This window comes from Sapajus apella, unplaced genomic scaffold (genome assembly GCF_009761245.1).
Source record: "Sapajus apella isolate SASKATOON/1434 unplaced genomic scaffold, GSC_monkey_1.0 scaffold22, whole genome shotgun sequence".
Lineage (NCBI taxonomy): Eukaryota > Metazoa > Chordata > Mammalia > Primates > Cebidae > Sapajus > Sapajus apella.
In genome coordinates, this window is record NW_022436962.1 from 4,342,759 (window position 1) to 4,363,486 (window position 20,728).

The 20,728-nt window shown below is 38.9% G+C and overlaps 1 protein-coding gene across 5 annotated transcripts in view; it reads left to right on the top strand.

Moving 5' to 3' along the window:
* Positions 1 to 20,728, top strand: part of CAMSAP2 (calmodulin regulated spectrin associated protein family member 2) — a 111,112-nt gene that overhangs the window by 13,072 nt on the left and 77,312 nt on the right. For all 5 annotated transcript variants that reach the window (XM_032288667.1, XM_032288669.1, XM_032288666.1 and 2 more), the window contains one exon: positions 8,192 to 8,451. In XM_032288667.1, coding sequence (XP_032144558.1) covers positions 8,192 to 8,451 — 260 coding nt within the window. The remainder of the gene's footprint in view (positions 1 to 8,191; positions 8,452 to 20,728) is intronic.

Sequence of the window (20,728 nt, forward strand, 5' to 3'; positions counted from 1 at the left end):
TTCACTCCTCCCTGCTCCCCTCTGACAGACCCACTCCTGTACTGCTCTTGCTGTCACTGCCACTACCATGACCACCAGCTGTCTCTCTGTCAGCAGATGTGCCCTGTTGCCTCCGTATAGCACCAGCCCTGCATTCCCCAGGAGACTTGGGCAAGGGTGCCCGAGAGGTACCGAGAGACAAACCACTTGGCAGCCAGGCAGCCCCACAACAAAGATACTCAGACAAATGAAAGTCTCCTTACCCGCCATGTCTTCCAAGATCAGAACAACTTGACATAGTCCCTTATACATAGTGGTGCCAGGAAGGCAGGGGAGGCATGGGAAGTCTTCCTTCCCAGTACCTGCAAAATGTCTGAACGTTGTGTTGATTTTTTCCCTTATTAAAACATACTTCTTATAAAAACAATAGGCCTGTTATTTTATAGAATGTCTCTAAATTTGTATTTGTTTAAGGTTTCTTTATTCAAGTTAGAATAGGTTCAAGTTATAGAAGCCTGATAGACTACTGCAGAAGAGATGTTGTATTCTCAGTAAGTCATATCAGGGGACACATAATGTTTGTTCCAGTATAGGTGATGTTAACTTTGATCACTTGGGCTAAGTAGTAGCTGCCAGTTTTCTCCATTATAAAATTATTTTTCCACTTTAAATTAGTAAGTAATTTGTAGGGAGATAATTCAAAGTATCCTGTTCATTAAACTGTTACCTACCATTTTAGAATACAGTAATGATTCTTGCCTGAACCAATTATTGCTGTTATTACTATCCTTTTTTTTTCCCATTTATTAGTTGGTATTCTACCACAAGAAAGAGCTTCCTTTTTAATTTATTATTTATTTGTATCAGGATGGACTCATTGAGGTGCGTTTTATTCAGTGGGTTATAATTCTTTATTATTTATTCTGATGCTCACATTTTCCCAGTTTTAGCCAATGGCATCCCCTTCCATCTGGATCTTGTGTTCTTTTGACATGGCTCCATTATTTGTTATCATTTCCTTACTTTCCAGCACATACACACAGCAAAGATGTTCTAAGCATGTCTTGTACTTTCCGTGCTCCAGCCCTGGAAACATTTCTTCAAGGAGCCCTGTTGCTTTTGGTGGCAAAGGTATTAGAAACCAAGATATAGCTGCTACGCTTATTGCTAACAGTGTTATTTAGCAGACGGATAGCAAACATACACATATATACATAATGTACAGCTAAATCTATTTCTTTTGCTATCCATGTATATAAAGATATATATATCTGAAACATCATGTATTTATACTGACACTTCCCATTCCAACCAGCGCCAGAGAGTTCATTCTAGTCTTTCCTTTTTCCATGTTTGTAACTTCCCTGCTCACTGAGAAACCTGGCTTCCATTTTGAATTAGGTGTCTTTGTGACACCCAAGTGAAGAGCTGAGTAGGCTGGTGGCTTATAAAGATCTGGAGCTCAGAAGACGTGCTTTGGCTTCATAGGGTAGTGGGAGGAGTGGAGGTGATGATTTAAGCTCAGGAATGCTGTACCACACTTACCACGTTTGGTAATAATGTGGAGGGCCAGAGGGAGCTAACTTTTAATTGGTACCTTCTTTGAAGGCAAGGCTCTGTGTAGGTACTTGTGTACATTCTTTTGGTAAATATTTGAGTGCGTGCTGTGTTTCAGGTACTAGTGACACAGGACAGATAAGTGTCTTGCTCTCCTTGAAGTACCTTATAGTGAGAGGAGGAAGATAAATAAACATAATATTATGGGATAGTAGTAATTGTTCTCTAAAGAATTAATCTACAGTGAGTGATTGGGCGATCAGTGAAAGTGTGTTTGAGGAGGTTACATTTAACTGAGATTTGAATGGAAAGAGCCAGCCATTCATCCAGTTAAGGGGAGGAACATTAGAGACAGAAAGCCTCTAGTGCACAGGCCAAAAGGTCTGAACCTGGCATGTTCTAGCAAAAGCAAGAGTTGGGTATTGGGAACGTAGTGGCCTGCGGAAAGTGGAGGAAGTTGAGGTCAGAGTAGGTGTAGGCAGCACATTTGTGGAATATGAAGAAACTAAAACTCAGAGAAGTTAATTACTGAACTCAAGATCCCGTATCAAGTAAATGGCTGGGCCGGGCACAGTGGCTCGTGCCTGTAATCCCAGCACTTTGGGAGGCCAAGGCAGGTGGCCACCCGAGGTCAGGAGTCCAAGATCAGTCTGGCCAGCATGTTGAAACCCCATCTCTACTAAAAATCCAAAAATTAGCTGGGTGTGATGGTACATACCTATAATCCCAGCTACTTGGGAGGCTGAGCATGAGAATCACTTGAACCCAGGAACTGGAGGTTGCAGTGAGCTGAGAGCAGGCCAGTGTACTCCATCCTGGGCAACAGAGTGAGACTTTCTGAAAAAAAAAAAAAGAAAAAAAGTAAATGGTAAAATTAGGATTCAACCGAATCTTTTGAAATCTAAAGCCTAAACTTTCTCAAAGCCCAAATTTTTACCAAATTTCAGAATGAATGTAGGTAGTGAATGTAGGTAAACTGAAAACATACTTGTTTTTGGGAGGGATTGCTCCCAAAACACTCTTAATTTCTCTGGCCACAGAAATTAAGAGTGGCCCAGAGAAAGCTAAAGTTTTTCAAAGCATGTACAAGGAGTAAATCATGATTACTAACGCAGAATCAAGTAGTAAACTTGAGGGGAGATTTGAAATTTGGGAGTACTTTCTGGAAAAGGCTAGTGACTAGAATTTTTTTTTTTTAATAACTTTTTTTTTTTTTTGAGACGGAGTTTCGCTCTTGTTACCCAGGCTGGAGTGCAATGGCGCGATCTCGGCTCACCGCAACCTCCGCCTCCTGGGTTCAGGCAATTCTCCTGCCTCAGCCTCCTCAGTAGCTGGGATTACAGGCACGCGCCACCATGCCCAGCTAATTTTTGTATTTTTAGTAGAGACGGGGTTTCACCATGTTGACCAGGATGGTCTCGATCTCTTGACCTCGTGATCCACCCGCCTCGGCCTCCCAAAGTGCTAGGATTACAGGCGTGAGCCACCGCGCCCAGCTTTTAATAACGTTTTTAAAAATTCATCGGATCTTTGTTTACCGTGTACCAGGCACTGAGTTAGGCCCTAGAGATCTATATCATGTTAAATAAGGCAGACATGATCCTTGCCCTTTGGTCATATATGAGAGTATTCATATTAGTATATCCTTGTCAACAGTGAGTTTGCCATTTTAATAACTTTCTTTGATTACTGGTACTATGAAGTTTTAAATGTTATTGATCATCTTTATGTCTTTTTGTTAATTTCCTTTTTTTGTTTGTTTGGTTTTTTTTGAGATGGACTCTTGGTTTTGAAGCCCAGCCTAGAGTGCAATGGTGCAATCTCAGCTTACTGCAACCTCCGCCTCCTGGGTTCAAGTGATTCTCCGACCTCAGCCTCCCGAGTAACTGGGATCACAGGCGCACGCCACCACAACTGGCTAATTTTTGTATTTTTAGTAGAGGCAGCGTTTCACCATTTTGGCCAGGCTGGTCTCGAACTCCTGACCTCAAGTGATCCACCCATCTCGGCTTCCCAAAGTGCTGGGATTACAGTCCTGAGCCGCCTGTGCCCAAATATTATTTTGGTAAATACTTGAGTGCGTGCTGTGTTTACTAGTGACACAGGACAGATAAGTATCTTGCTCTCTTTGAGGTACCTTATAGTGAGACGAGGTAGCCATCTTTTGGTTAATTTCAGGTTCAGAATCTGTGGCTTACTTTCAATTGGAGTTCTTTGAAACTTAAAAGTTCTATAATAGTAATTATTTTAGAAACTGTTTTTTAATTTGGAAAATAAGGCAGTGTTCCCATGATTTAGTGTGATGATATCTCTGAAATACACTCCCCTCCTGCCTCCTGCCCCTTTATCGTTTTAAAGAAATCTGTGTCACTTGCTGGAATGTGGCTGCAACTGGTAGGTAACCCAGTTTTACAGAAAATTGCTTTGAGCAATACTGTCTCTGCTCCCTCTACCTGTATCTCAAGCATTCCAGGTGTATGTTAATTTCAAAACTTAGATCTAGTCAGGACTTACAGTAACAGGATTAAGTATGTTCTGCTTAAGTCATGGTGTACAGGAAAAACTTGTCTCTTACCCTTTGCAGTTCTAGCAGTGGTATTACACTCAGCCTTTCTGTCAGTATTAATTTCTTACTTTTTGTATTCTGGAGGTTAGGGAGAGAGTGAAACCTCTTATCTTTGATTTTGCTGTTTATTTTCTAATTTGCTATTTCAGTTCTTTTTTTTTTTTTTTTTTTAAATGTGGTACAATTCCAAACTGTATTTTTAAATAGTCCTGTACCATTGGTAAAATTAGATAGACGCTTTGAAGTTTTAAGTACATTTAGCTCTTCGAGATTTGTTTTTAAAATGACTCGTTTCATATTCAGTATGAAGTTTTATATTCTCTTGAGAGTTGAAAAATCTGTTTTTGTTGTATTGTTGAAATAGTCTTTGATTTGCTGTGGATCCTTCCCTTTTCCTTGTGTTGGGATCTTTTTAAAACTTACCCTTTCACAACTTAGGTTAGTGGGTATGGTTTAATGAAATGGAAGCAACCCCTGGACACTTGTCTTCCACCTTCCATCCTTGTGATCTTAGCAAATCATCATTATGTTTGAGTCTGTTTGGCAAGATGGTATAGAGCTAGAATTCTATACTTATCAACTATGTGCCCCTGGGCAAGACGCCCTTTCTTGAATTCTTTATCTGTAAAATAGGGTAGAAGGGTTGTCAAGATTAAATGACAGAATGCATGTTAAGGACAGTGTCTGACAAGGTATTATAAAGGTCATGTACGAAAATGTATGTAAAAGCAGTTAAGTAAATGCTAGGTGGATGTATAGGTATGATGGATAAATTTGTAATCCTGATAATGAGCATTTACTTTTCACAGCTAATATTTGGATGTCAGATAACCTATATTAGCCATTTTTTTTTATTGATACAGGAAATAAAAATCCACTATTAACATTTTATAGTAGTTATCTTAAAATCAAATAATTTTCCTTTTACAGTTGTTCTACTAAAAGTTTCTGTTTATTTCCTATAGTACCCAAATGTAAATGAATACCAGCACTATATTCTGCAGTTTAAAACTGAGCTTCACCGTCATGCTGAGGCAGCTATATTCAGTTTAAGGCTGGCTCAATACTGGGTGATGCAGTTATGAAGAAAGGAAAATGTTTTCAATTATTAAATGAGGATGATATTTTTAGATGTCACCAAAATCCCAAATTGATACCTCCACTCTTGACCTCTTTCCAGAGTCCTATATCTCCAGCTGCTTATTGGATATTTCCACTTGGATATTTTTGCTTTTATTTCAAACTCAATACGTCTAAAACAGTTTTCGATCTTGCCTTTAGAATTGGTGCTGCCTCTGATTTTTATTTTTCTATTAGTGATATCACTGTTTCCCTCAAAATGTAGGCTTGGTTATTCTTGATTTCCATCTTTACCCCCCTCTTTGCTTTATTCCTGGGTATGTTTTGTCGTTAGCAGTTGGTCTCTTATGTTCTGTACTTTCCATTTTCGCTATTGCCTTTGAACTTGCATTTCCTTATCTCTATACAGCAGTTGTCTCTCTCTGATTTTTATAGCTATCAATATTAAATACCAGATTGTTTCAAAACATCAGTCTTAATGTGACACTCTCCTGTGAAACTGTCAGCACCTCCTTGTTAGCTAGTATACCAAGGCCTTGTGTTTAAAAGATAAATATTTCTTTCAAGCCTTCATCACCAGCCTCTCCCATTCCAGCTTTACCTCTTAGTGCTTTCCCATATGAACCCTTTCCTCCACCCAGATTGTTCAATTTGGTGTCTCTTCACATTTTTTTTACCCTCCTCTTTCTCTCATCTTTCTCCTTACATTTAGAAAGACTCTTTTTTCTGACTAAAATTCTGCCTATTCTTGCGATTCTGTTTTTTCTTTTTTAAGATGAAGTTCTGTCCCCTCACTGTGATGCTCCCCCTTCTGAACTCTTCAGTACTTAATTGTTTATTTCCTTCATTTGGTGCTTAATCATTTCCTCCTTAGTATTGTCTCTAATTTCTGAATTGCTTAACTCTATCTGTCTGTCTGTTTAGAGTTTTGTAAATTACTGGCCCCTTGAGGGTGGAGAGATTATTTCTAATTCCTTGAATTCCTTAGAACCATGCTGGTATAGAAAGTGAACATTCAAGGCTGGGCACAGTGACCTGTAATCCCAGCACTTTGGGAGGCCAAGGTGGGTGGATCACGAGGTCAGAAGTTCGAGATCAGCCTGCCCAACATGTCGAAACCCCGTTTCTACTAAAAACACAAAAATCAGCTGGGCGTTGGTGGTGAGCACCTGTAGTCCCAGCTACTTGGGAGGCTGAGACAGGAGAATTGCTTGAACCCGGGAGGTGGAGGTTGCAGTAACCTGAGATTAGGCCTTTGTACTCCAGCTTGGATGACAAGAGTGAGACTCCATCTAAAAAAAAAAAAAAAAGAAAAAAAATGAACATGCAATAATTATTATAATATTGTGTGATGAAGATTTTTTTTTAGCAGTAGGAACTTTTTAAAAAACGTTAAGGTGAAAATTGTTAAGGAGTATATTAATACTTTGTGAACAGATTTCTCAAAGTACCGGTTTTGGTTAGTACTGTGGCGTTGTTGAGCTTATATTAAAGCTGCTTATTAGGAAACAGCTAAGATCAGTGATGGGGTGGCTGGCTTCAGAACCTTACTTTCCAGAGAGAAGGCAGGTGAGGGACTGGCTAAGTCTCAGGACAGAGCTATCAGGCTCTATAATTGCAGCTCCGTGTTAACCTCTAACTCAGAAGCCCCACCTCTGGGGGACATACCTCATTCTTGTCCTGCTTCCATGAGAAGCATTGAGCCCAGGTAAGAAATGGAGAGGAAGAGATACAGAGTAGAATAGGCAAGAAAACTTGTAAAACACTGAGAAGTATTTTGTTTCTCTTGTTTGTTTTGGTAATTTTGCTGCCATCAAATACATATGCCTGTGCTTAAGTTGATTTGGGAGCAGACTTTGGGAAAGTCGGAGTGGACATTGGAATAGTAGGGTTACATTCTTTTTTTTTTTTTTTTTTTTGAGACGGAGACTTGCTCTGTTGCCAGACTGGAGTGCAGTGGCGTGATCTCGGCTCACTGCAACCTCCACCTCCCAGGTTCAAGCAATTCCCCTGCCTCAGTCTACCGAGTAGCTGGGACTACAGGTGTGCGCCACCATGCCTGGCTAATTTTTTAAAATACATATATTTTAGTAGAGATGGGGTTTCACCTTATTGGCCAGGATGGTCTCAATCTCCTGACCTCGTGATCCGCCCACCTCCGTCTCCCAAAGTGCGGGGATTACAGGCCTGAGCCACTGCGCCCGGCTAGCTTGGCATTCTTAAAGGGAAGCGGCTAGCAGGAAAGAAAAGGTTTGGAGGAGATTTTGGTTTCCTTCCCATCTCCCATTTCTAAACTACTACTTGTGTCTTAGTCGTACTTGTCAGTTGGATGCCCAGGAAGTCTTTTTCAGGTAGGATGGGGAGTGGTCAGTGGTAGTGTGGAGATATCAGTGGTTTACTAGTGTAAGGAATTTTTTAGAGTAGATCTCTCCTAAACAATTGCAGTAATTCCTTCTCAGTGGTGTCAGCAAGCTAATAAGCACAAAGGAAGAGATGGTAGGAGTCTTGAGGCAAAGAGATAGAATAAGTTAGGCAATCTCTGTTCTGCAGCTCATCAGGTGTAAAACTGGGCAAATGATTTTGTATTCTCAGGTGGCAAGGACTAGCAGTCTCCTGAAATACCTATTGTGGTGCATTTCCATGTTGACCGCTTGCTTGTGAAGAGTGTCATTGAAATTAGTTTTTGGAATCTTAGAATTCATTCTGTAGATTTGACTTATGAATGTGGGAATACTTTGCCAAGAGCTGCTAGACTCAGAAAACTTTTCTCGTCTTGTAGTCCCTTTTGGAATATACTCAGAAAATAACTTCTGTAAAGGAAATTTGTATCTTTGTCTCATTCTAGATTATATGTCAAGGTCTAATGAATCATCTTTTCAGTTAAAAGGTTATTGCTATTTTCTTAGAGGGAATCTTAAATTTTGTGACATAAATAATAATTATTAAATAAATTTTGAGTTTCTTTTGATAAAAGTCTTGTAAGAGAATTTTTTCCATTAATCTTTATAGAAAATGTACCAGAGGAACTTCGAGAACCATTTTACACAGATCAATATGACCAGGAACACATCAAACCACCTGTTGTTAATTTGCTTCTATCGGCTGAACTATACTGTCGTGCTGGGAGTCTCATTCTCAAGAGTGATGCTGCAAAACCCCTTTTGGGCCATGATGCTGTAATCCAGGCTTTAGCGCAGAAAGGTCTTTATGTCACTGACCAGGAAAAATTGGTAACTGAACGAGATCTCCACAAGAAACCCATACAGATGGTGAGTCTTTATATACCCAAGATTATTTTAAGTTTGAAGTGTGTACTTTTGAGTGTGAATGATATACTGTAAAACAAAAGGAAATGTTTTGAAATTGGATTGTTTTTGCCTAGAGTTTAAAAATCATCTTTTTCTTAACCTTGTTTCCAAATTAGGAAGATTTTAACTATTTTGGAATGTTCAGTGCCATCTAATACCTGGGAGAAGCAACTACATAATTCCCAACTACCTTAATGTAATTTTAGTTAAAAACTTTTATTTTTTCCATCGAGGCTAGCAGATGGTAAATGCATCCTTGACTTCATCATTAAGAAAGAGTTGAGATTAATAAGTGCTCCTTTACATATTTAAATAACTTCTTGGTAAATTTCTGCATATCAGATATTTTCGTTTATTTAATAGCTTTGAACTCATTCTTGTAGAAAACAGAACGCCTCTAAGCTGGCCTGGAGCAATCATGCAGGAATTCTCTCATACATAGGTAGTCTCAGGAGACATAAATCTAAATGTTTAAGTTCATCACATGCTGGTTCAGTCCATTGTACTGCTTTAACTTGAGTTTTACAAAATGTGGACATCATCAAGAATGATAGTAGAAAGAAAAGTGGTTTTTCATACTCAAATTATGTCATAATGTAATCAAAGACTAGTAGTCTTGCTTGGGAGGAAGGTAAGGGGTATATGTAGGAAAGTATATTATAAAATTTATGAAATTATGAAATTTAGGAAAGTGAACAAAAATTATTTATTAAATCTATTACTAAGTGAGATGCTGACCTATTTTGTTTTCTGCTTTTTTTCTTTATTTTAATATTTCTAAGTAATGGAAAATAATGTATCAAACAATTTAGTTAATGAAATTTAGTTACAGATTTACAATATAGTTTTTAAGGATAACTAGAATGTTTATTATCCAGTATGAGATTGTCATCTTTCATTGATGGCTCCAGAATCACCTTATAGTTACCCTCTGACTTTGGCATACCTGCTTTGCATACATATCATATGTGAACAGTTTGCCTACACCAGACATAAGCAGAATCTACTTAGGTGTGTTTTAATTGTATACTTTCAACTTTTGTCACAATTTGATTTAAAGTTTTTCAATTGCTGTGGCATTTTGATTGATGATATGTAATATTACTATTTTCCTGAAACCTGTGTGAGAAAATTTCTCAGATTACTAGTAAAAAGTTGTTCCTTAAGAAACTATTTTTTTAAAGAGTAAAGTAAGAGTTAATGTAATTTATCAGGTTTTTTTCCTTGCTTTTTGGGAAGTATCATGAAAAATAGTGTGTTTAATTGTACTGAATATATTGACCCCTCCCCTTTCTACCTCTAAATTATCTTAAATTTGGGATATTTTATTTCTGTATGCCAGCCTTTGGGAAAAAAAGTGGTGGTAGCAAAAGATCATCCTGATTTTTCAAGAAATAATGTTAGTACTAATTCTTTTTCATCAAAGTCTCAGACAGTATAAAACTTCCCAGTAAAAAATGTATATGAAAACAGCAATTCTTAGAAGAATTTACACTAAACTGTTAACTTTGGTTTCTTCTGTGAACTGGGATTAAAATAGGATTGGAGAAATAAATGGTAACTTTCATTTCTTATTTAATAGATTTCTGCACTATTAACATTTTTATATGATTTTACTATTTTAAAATAAAATGTAGAGAAGAAATTTAAATTCAAATAGAAATTATCATTATCTGAAGTAACATGCCTTGTATGTATAGTAAGTATTTATATTTCTTATAGTTAAATTTTTAAAGAGAAATAAGTATCCTGCTTTTAGCCTTTAAACAGACATAGGAAGTAAGAGTAAATATTTAAGACCTCTCTAAATGGTTAAATTCAAGTATCCCGTAAATGGCGATTCAAACCTTTAAGTTATCTTTTCTATATTTCCTTTTAGTAATGAGTCTTTAAAAAGAAAAGATGTATGACTAAGGCAAGTTTGGCTGATAAGCAGATTGTATGATTAATTTTGGGCTGGAGATTGAGATTGAGAGGAATGTTTTTGTTTTGAGAAGTCATGTGGGAGAGTATTTTTCTTTTTTTTTTGGAGACCGAGTCTCACTCTGTTGCCCAGGCTAGAGTGCAATGGTGCGATCTCAGCTCACTGCATATTCTGCCTCCCAGATTCAAGCAATTATCTTGCTTCAGCCTCCTGAGTACCTGGTATTACAGGCGAATGCCACCACGCCCAGCTAATTTTTGTATTTTTAGTACAGATGGGATTTCACCATGTTGACCAGGCTGATCTTGAGCTCCTAACCTTGTGATCTGCCCATCTTGGCTTCCCAAAGTGATGGGATTACAGGCGTGAGCCACCACACCTGGCTATATTTTATGTTCTATGTATGCAGCTGACCACTGACACCTCCACTTGAATGATTTTTTTTTTTTTTTTTTTTTTTTTGAGATTGAGTCTCACTATTAACTGGGCTGGTGGAGTGATTTTTTTAACTTGAATGATTTTTTTTTTTTTTTGAGATGGAGTCTCACTATTAGCTGCAGCCTGGGCTGCCGTGCAATGGCGCGATCTCGGCTCACTGCAACCTCCATCTCCTGGGTTCCAACAGTTCTGCCTCAGCCTCCTGAGTAGCTATTACAGGTGCCTGCCCCCACCCCCAATTTTTGTATTTTTGGTATAGACAGGGTTTCACCATGTTGCCCAGGCTGATCTCGAGCTCCTGACCTCAGGTGATTCACCCGCCTCGGCTTCTCAAAGTGCTGAGATTACAGGTGTGAGCCACTGCTCCCGGCTGAATGATGTTTGAACTAAAAATCTAATGAGGAAGAAGACTGGGAAAAAACTAATTAGCATGAAATAAGTGCTCCAACTTTAAGGAATAGACATTGGGATCTTAGAGGTGGATGTGATCATCTCTGCTAGGGAGGATCAGGGAAGCCATCATAGGGTAGAATGATAAATGGGATTTCAGTAGTTGGGAAAAGGGGTGGGAGGAGAGTGGTAACTGGGTAGAAGTAATTGTTTGACTCGAGTTTGAACTTTGAAGGTATGTTAAATATTAGAAATTAAAGTATTAACTGCATGGCGGAATCAATGTGAGATGAGGCTAAAAAATAATTTAGAGTTAGATCATGAAGAAGCTGTAAGTCTGAACTAAGGATTTTTAACTTTTTATGGGTTACAGGATCATGGAATAGATTTTCGTACTATATTGCAAAACACCTGGAAACACTGAACTGAGCCACTATACTGTCAGCTTAGTGTAAATAATTACTGCAGTCTGTTAATTCTCAGATTTTATCTGTTGTTTATGAGAATATTAAGTAGTTCTTTTTTTTTTTTCAAGACAGGATCTCACTCTGTTGCCCAGGCTAGAGTGCAGTGGCATGATCACAACTCACTGTAGCCTCAACCCGCAGGGCTCAGGTGACTCTCCCACCTCAGCCTGCTGGGTAGCTGGGTCTGCAGACATTCACCACCACACCTGGCCAATGTTTTAAATTATTTTTGTAGAGACAGGGTCTCCCACCTGGGCGTGGTGGCACATGCCTGTAATCCCAGCACTTTGGGAGGCCGAGGAGGGTGAATCATTTGAAGTCCGGGGTTTGGGACCAGCCTGGCCAACATGGTGAAACCCCCTCTCTACTAAAAATGCAAAAAAAAAAAAATAGCTGGGTGTGATGGTGGGCTCCTGTAGTCCCAGCTACTGGAGGTTTAGGCAGGACACTCGAGAAGGTGGAGGTTGCAGTGAGCCGAGATTGCGCCACTGCACTCCAGCCTGGGCGACTGAGCGAGACTCTGTCTCAAAAAAATAAATAAATAAAATAAAAATTAAAAATAAAAAAAGAGACAGGAGACTATGTTGCCCATGCTTGTCTCAAATTCCTGGGCTATGCTGGGATGACACCTGGCCTGTCTGATAGCTCTTTTCATTTAGTTTAGTATGTGCCAGGCAGTGCGCTTACACTTGAACACTCTATCTTATGTAATTTAATTTTTTTTTTTTTTTTTTTTAATAAGATGGGGTTTCACCATGTTGGTCAGGCTGATCTTGAACTCCCGACCTCAGGTGATTCGCCCGCCTTGACCTCCAAAGTGCTTGGATTACAGGCGTGAGCCACCATGCCTGGCCTACGTAATTCAATTCTTACAACTCCAAGAGAAGAGGGTTATCCCTGTTCTGTTGATGAAGAAACTGAGGCTTTGAGAACATAACTAAGGTCACAGAGCAAGTATGGTAATAGTGAGGCAGGATTCTGAAACATCTCTGCTTTAACTATAAATCGTATGTTCTTTTTTGTTTTTTTTTTCTTATTTTATTTCTCTTTTATCTGATAACAGGATAAATCCTATGTTCTTAACTACTAAGTTGTATTTTTGTCTGCCTAGGTAATAGGTAGATGAGAAGTAGGGAGGTAGAAGGAAATAGAAATGGTGTGCTACCCGGAAAACTGCTTGGTGGTTTGTTTGGGGTGGATATGAGTTAATTGATACAGTATTTAAGAATATGCAGTCTGGGTGCGGTGGCTCATGCCTATAATCCCAGCACTTTGGGAGGCTGAGGCGGGCAAATCACTTGAGATCAGGAGTTCGAGACTGGCCAACATGGTGAAACCCCATCTCTACTAAAAATACGAAAAAAGTTAGCTGGGCATGGTGGCTCAAGTCTGTAATCCCAATTACTTGGGAGGCTGAAATGAGAGAATTGCTTGAACCGGGAGGCAGAGGTTGCAGTGAGCCGAGATTGTGCCAGTGCACTCCAGCCTAGGCAACAGAGTGAGACTCCGTCTCAAAAAAAAAAAAAAAAAGAATAGTCAGAGTAAGTCTCTAGTCTCTAGTTACCATTGTTTTTGTTGGATACACAAAATGTATCAGGAACAGAGAAACCAATCCAGGAACTCTGTGTTGTCCCTCTTTTTTTTTTTTTTAACATATCAGTCCTATTTGGCAGCTATGCTTATGAATTTCCATGGTGTCCCCATCTGTTGGAACTCAAGTGTAATTTACTCATGTAGAGATTTGTTAAAAAAAAAAAATTCTTTCTCTGTTTAAGAGGATTATATAAATGTGGTATTGTAATAGTAGGTGAGGAGACATTAATTTCTGATCACGCTTGTATATGAATAGCTTGCAAATTTATAAGCCAAACCTATCTTTGAAAAATTAATTAAATCCTCATAGATGTTGTTGAACAGGGTTTTCTTCTTCATGCACAGTGCCGGAACTCAGTTTTCCGTTTACTACTCATCATATGCCTAATTTGGATTTCATTATTTCTAGGTAACATCTACACCTCTGTTACAAATTCACATTATCTTTCAATACCTTAAAACCATGTTTATTGTGTTAGAGTTATTCTTTATTCGTAATCATTTATTTGGAGCTCCAAATTTACTTTCCCATAGAAATAATTTGCTGAATGATACTTTTTACTAGATGATCTCACAAAGACTCTTAATAATAAAACTGAGTTGTCAGACCATTTATTAATTTATTTAAGGGGCTTCTGCAGTGTTCTTTGTATTTTCTACCATGATTACAAAGGGTTCATTTCCTTCAGTGTCTCACTTTCTAGCAGGGTCTTATAGAAAGCTGTCCAATGTTTTAGGAGTGTAAAACCATCAACTCAGTACTACACTTTAACTGAAGGATGCGAAGGAATTTGCCACGTAGAGAAATGAAGGCTGTGTTGTATGGTATTGTATATGGGAGTGTAAGGGGATGTTAAAAGGCAGTGTGAGGCCGGGCGCGGTGGCTCACGCCTGTAATCCCAGCACTTTGGGAGGCTGAGGCGGGTGGATCACGAGGTCAAGAGATCGAGACCATCCTGGTCAACATGGTGAAACCCTGTCTCTACTAAAAATACAAAAAATTAGCTGGGCATGGTGGCGCATGCCTGTAATCCCAGCTACTCAGGAGGCTGAGGCAGGAGAATTGCCTGAACCCGGGAGGCGGAGGTTGCGGTGAGCCGAGATCGCGCCATTGCACTCCAGCCTGGGTTCTAAGAATGAAACTCTGTCTCAAAAAAAAAAAAAAAAAAAAAAAAGGCAGTGTGAGAGCATGGTACCCTCAGGTCAAAGGAAGCAGCTTGGATGTAGCGTTAGCACTAGCTGCCTTTTGAGGGATGATAAGAAACGAGATCACAGAGTTAGATAGGGACAGGGCATGAAGGATCCTATATGCCATGGCAAGTGTTGTTTACGTTGTCCTGAAAGTGGTGGGAACCCTAGTGTAGGGTTTTAAGCCAGAGGGGATCATCAGATTTGTGTTTCAGAAAGTCACTGTGCTATATCATAGAAGAGATACCACTTCAGAGGCTGTTGACGTAGCTGGAGGCCTGAACTAAGGTGCAGGCCATGAAGTTGTATCAATAAGGTTGAGTGGGAGAGACATCTTTAAGGTAGAATTGAGATGATACCTTGATTTATCAAGAATTGGGAGATTAGGAAGAGAACCCGGAATAGGACTGGCAAGAGATATTTTATCCCTTATGTCAACTCTAATTAGGTAGTAGTTAACTACTGGAAGGTGGGAAAAACTAGCTCCTTGGTTTTCACTGTGCTTCTCTGGGAGCCTTGGGGTCTAGAGATACTCCCTTTCCTGTCCTGTGTTGCTCCTGGTGCTTTTGAACCCTGATATTTGTTACCTAATAATGGTGAACAAAAAAAAAAAAAAACAAGGGACAGTTTTATAAGTTTGAAGTCTTGAGATGATATTGTTAAACCTCTTATTTTTGATGAGAAAGATAAAGGCTGCTCTCTAAGTCTCATACTAAGTTTCTGTTTTCTTCTAGAAAAAGAGTTGAAAAGAGATTTTCCCCCACACACCAAGCAATGGACACCACTGGGGTGTCCACTAATTCAGTTCCAGCATTATCTACCTGGAGATAGTATCAGATCAGTGTCAGATCCCATGGGTTGAGGGCTTAGTCCCCAAGACTTCCCCACCACCACAGCAGTCACAAGCCCAGGCCTCTGGAACTTCTGACTGACTGGCTTCAAGTTGGGGTTCCCATGACCCCCTCTTTGGGTTCAATTAATTTGCTGGAGCAACTCACAGAGCTCAGGGAGACTCTTACTTACATTTACTGGTTTATTAGATATATTACAGAGGATTCAGATGAAGAGATGTGTAGGGTGAGGTATTGGGGAAAGATGCGCCAGCCTCCAGGAATGTCTACGTGCTTAGCTGTCCAGAAGCTCACTGAATCCTGTTCTCAGTTTTTTGAAGATTATAATCTGGGCATTCCTTTTCCCAGAGTACAGGGCGGGTCTTAAGACCCACAATCAGAAAGGCAGGAGTAGGTTAGAGTCCTGCCTGGGGGCAGGTGAAAGGAGGGCAGGAGATTCTGTTTCCGGAGGCCTAACACACCCAAGATTATAGCAAAAGACTGTAGCAAGGGCTTTAGAAGTTATGAACCAGGAACTGTAGATGAAAAGCTATATATATCATGACACCACAGTGACCAAGTCGATGATTCTGCCCTATCACGTCTTAGAAGATGTGAGGTGTGGGATTGAAAAGGTGCAGTGTGGAAATGGGATAGGACTGAAGGTGCAGAATTACAGGGATGACGTGAGGGATGAGGAAAATTGAATATACAGATATTATTAATGTAATGTGTGATACAGGTGGTGGTATTCCTATCCTATAGAGGAGGAAACTGATCTATAACTGACTCCGAAAGGTGAGTTAAATTGCCCAAAGCCAAACAGGTAATAAATTATGTTCAGATTTAAACTTGTATCTGCTGATTCCAAAGCCCATGCTTACCGTGTTTATGCCATATGGCCTTCCCAAACCAAAACAAAAAGTCCCCCTACTATTTCTGTAGTACTTAATAGCTTGTAAAGCATGTGTACATAATTATTATTTTCTGATAATAACCAGAGAAGGCAAATGAGGCAGTTATTACCATTTCTTTTTTTACAACTAAGGAAACTTTACGGATGGGTTTATTTAGTAGATACTCAGTTCTTAGTGGAAAGAGATGTAAGAAAGAAAAAAATGCCTATCCTCTTACTTCTAACCCAGTACTTATTCTACACATTTCCTGTCTTTGTGGATTATACCATGTATTGATTCTGGAAAGACCAGCAGAGAATATGAGCATGGAGTAGGATGTCAAACAATGAGAGGGGATAGCAAAGGAGGGGACAGGAAAGCAGGGCGAGAATTCCAAGCATAGGAATAGAAGGGAGAAAAGGGGATTGTTTTGGTGACCTGACTAAAGCATTCTTTTCTCATGTGAGTGATATATCTCATTTAGTGACCACTGACAGGAAGATTTAGATCTACAAAAATAATTTACTTTGCAAAGTAAGTTTTTAATTTAAAAAATATGTAGAATTTTTACATTGTTTTAGGAAAATAGAACTTGAAGTAACAGGCTTTCAAGAACACATGTGAAATGAAAAATACTATATTCATTATAATGTTTAATGTTCATTATATTAATAATTATCTTGTTTATTTTTACATCCTCCTTTACTGATAACGTATTTTATATATTTTATATTGAACCAAGTATTATGCCTGGTACAAAAGGGCTTGATAAATGAAGTATTAATTTCTGGTCATAAAGAGATGTTTTAGACAAATTGGGGAGGTGGAGAATTCCTTATTCTTCCAGAGACCATGTCTATGCTTCTTACTTTGCTCTTGGCCATTGATGATTGATCTCAGTATTAAGAAAAAAAATAAAGAATAGTAATAAGAAATCAGATGTAAGATGGGCTGATTAGATTGTTTTCTGGAAAACTGGAAACCCAAAGGTAGGGATAATCACAGCACAGTGATGGAAGGTGGTTGGAAGCACCCCATCTTACAGAAGCAATGCTCTAGGGAGAAGTCTGTGAGCTGCCACTGAAATACCGGAGCTGCTCAGTTTCCATGCTTCCTGAGCTTAGTGTTTCAGCTCTTCCTTAGATTCTGTGAACTACTTTAGTGTTCCCTCAGTAAATTAGAGCTAACTTAATGGTTAGATTCTGTTGCCTGCCATTAAAGAACTGTAGCTAAACAATAAAGAAAGAAAAAGCCACCTGTTGGCCATTTTTATTCACTTGAGGACAGATTTCGTTACAGAAGTGTAGTTTTAGAGCTGAAAGAGACCCTAACAATCATCTGGTCTCGAGTTTTGAAATTCTTTTAGCTATGACTCACAGTTAGGAATACATTTTACTTCAAGATCCACATCTAGCTTACCTAGTTACACGTACATACAGAAATGAAAGTACTTATCCTTGTAACTTAAAAAAAAAAATTCTATTTGAATAAAAATATGGGCTGTGACCAACTAAATTGACTTTATGCATGACCCATGAATGGATTATAAACGAACGTTTAAAAAATACTAATGTAGGCTGAGTGCGGTGACTCACGCCTATAATCCCAGCACTGTAGCAGGCTGAGGCGGGTAGATCACTTGAGGCCAGGAGTTTGAGACTAGCCTGGACAACGTGGCGGCACCCCATCTTTACTAAACATACAGAAATTAGCTGGGTGTGGTGGCGTACACTACTTATAATCCCAGCTATTTAGGAAGTTGAGGCATGGGAATTGCTTGAATCCAGGAGGCGGAGGTTGCAGTGAGCCAAGGTCATACCACTCACTGCATTCCAGCCTGGGTGACAGAGGGAGACTGTGTCTCAAAAAGAAAAATAATAAAAATAAATAAATTAAAAATACTAATGTAGTTAAATTGCTTTATTTTATAGAGAAGAGTGGTAAAATGACAGTGTTGGTACTAGAAACTAAATACCACACCCATGTTTTTCTTTAAAAATGTATTTTCATTTTCAAATTACCACAGCAACTATTTGTTTGAAAAGAGCTATAGAAATAATTTGTACGTACTTATTCCTTGAAATTATCTAATCTCTATGGCATACTGCTGCCAGATTAATTTTCCTGAAATATCACTTTGATATCCAGCTTATTTCCTAATTCAAAAACTTTTAATTATTTTTTTGACTTAAAATGCAGTATATACTTTGGTTTCAGACATACGTCCTTTTAAATTTTTCCAGTTTTCAGAGATAGCAACTATAAGTATGAGGGAAGAAATTGCTGCATACTTTGTCCATGAGTTAGATAATTCACTTTTGAATAGTGAAAGTTTTATATTCTTTTGTTTGTAATCTTATGTTTATAAGAGACAATTCAAAGTAACAAAAGCTAAGATACGTAGGGGGTTGTCTGATATTGGAGACCTGCCAGCAATAATTTTTATGAGTATAGAAGATGAATTAAACATATATTAAGCATGACTTTTCATTTTTTAATTTTTATTTATTTATTTATTTATTTTGAGAGGTAGTCTTGCTCTGTTGCCAGGCTGGAGTGCAGTGGTGTGATCTCAGCTTACTGCAATCTCCACCCCCTGGGTTCAAGTGATTCTCCTGCCTCCACCTCCTAAGTAGCTGAGATTACAGGTGCCCACCACCACACCTGGCTAACTTGTATTTTTAGTAGAGATGGGGTTTCGCCATGTTGGGCAGGCTAGTCTTGAACTCCTGACCTCACATGATCTGCTTGCCTCAGCCTCTCAGAGTGCTGGGATTACAGGTGTGAGCTGCCACTCCCAGCCTCATCTTTTAAAAAGATAAAAGATTTCTATGCATTCATTGCAGATTAATAAATTTAAATAGATGGTATATTATAAGGTGAGTTAGCTTCAGTGTCTGGGACCTGGCCTATTCTGGAGTAATAATGTTCTCCCAGTTTAAATATCTAAACTCTAACAGTATACACACACATATAAATAATTGGAGTGGCTGGGTGCAGTGGCTCAGGCCTGTAATCTCAGCACTTTGGGAGACTGAGGTCAGGTTGCTGGAGCTCAGGAGGTCAAGCCATGATTGTGCCACTGCACTTCAACCTGGGCAACAGAGCAAGACTCTGTCTCAAAAAATAAAAAATAAAAATAAATAATTGGAACACAAAGTTGAGATGTTTTAGTAGGTTTGGTATTAAAACTACATATTTTTCCAATTTGCAAAATACAGTGTAGTGCTGTAAGAACAGTGGACAGTCACAGCGGTTGTCAGTGGCCAGCCATACCCCAGTGTGTGTTGAGCAGATTGATGCCCCAACGCTGCCATGATATGGAACCATTTTTGGAATTTGTTAGGTTATTTGTTAGCGGTAAAGCAGATTGTTTTTGATTAATGTTAGTGATATGATTTAATAAAAGAAAATAGATGATCATTAAAACAAAAACTTCAGTAACTGTCATTTGGTTGCTTGCTTGTTTTCTGGTAGCTGCATAAATGAGCTTCTGTAATAGAAAAAAAAATCTTTGCAAGGCTCAGATTCCTTCTGAGGCTGTACTGTTCCTTGTTGGAAAAGAGTGTAGAATGAGCTGTGTTACAAAGTGCACTAGGTTACAAAGCTGTCTCAAGGGCTGTCTTCAGGAGATTCTTTTTTTTTTTTTTTTTTTTTTTGAGACGGAGTTTCACTCTTGTTACCCAGGCTGGAGTGCAATGGCGCGATCTCGGCTCACCGCAACCTCCGCCTCCTGGGTTCAGGCAATTCTCCTGCCTCAGCCTCCTGAGTAGCTGGGATTACAGGCACGCGCCACCATGCCCAGCTAATTTTTTGTATTTTTAGTAGAGACAGGGTTTCACCATGTTGACCAGGATGGTCTCGATCTCTTGACCTCGTGATCCACCCGCCTCGGCCTCCCTAAGTACTGGGATTACAGGCTTGAGCCACCGCGCCCGGCCAGGAGATTCTTTTGCTATACTTGTAGGATTGTGAGAATACTGATTATTGTTTCCCTGAAGCTAAAAATGTTTGTGGTAAGCAAACAAGTAAACAAATATTTAAAAAGTCACTAGAGAGTGGTGAAAGCTATGAAGAAAGTAAAAGCAGGATGATATGAGTGATCTAAAGGAATCATGTGTCATTTTATTATAGTTAGAGTGGCTAGGAGCGGTCTTACACAGGAGATTATATTTGAGCAGAGATTTGAAAGATGATGAGGAGCCATGTAGGCAAAGATCAGAGGCTCGCGCATTGCTGACAGAAGGAATAAATACAAATACCCTGTGTTCGTATATAATTTACAAAATAAATAAACTTCATGGCTGGATGATAAAAGTCCTACTAAGAATTTATTGGAGGTAATATCTTCAGGAATTTGAAAGTGTAGAGTTACATTTATTTACCATATAATTTGTGTGATAGTAAGTACTTGACTCATTCAATAAGTACTTGGTAATGGGATGTAGTAATGAGAAGACAGACCGAGCCCCTGCTTTCATGGAGCCACTATTTTAGTAGTGAAGATGACCA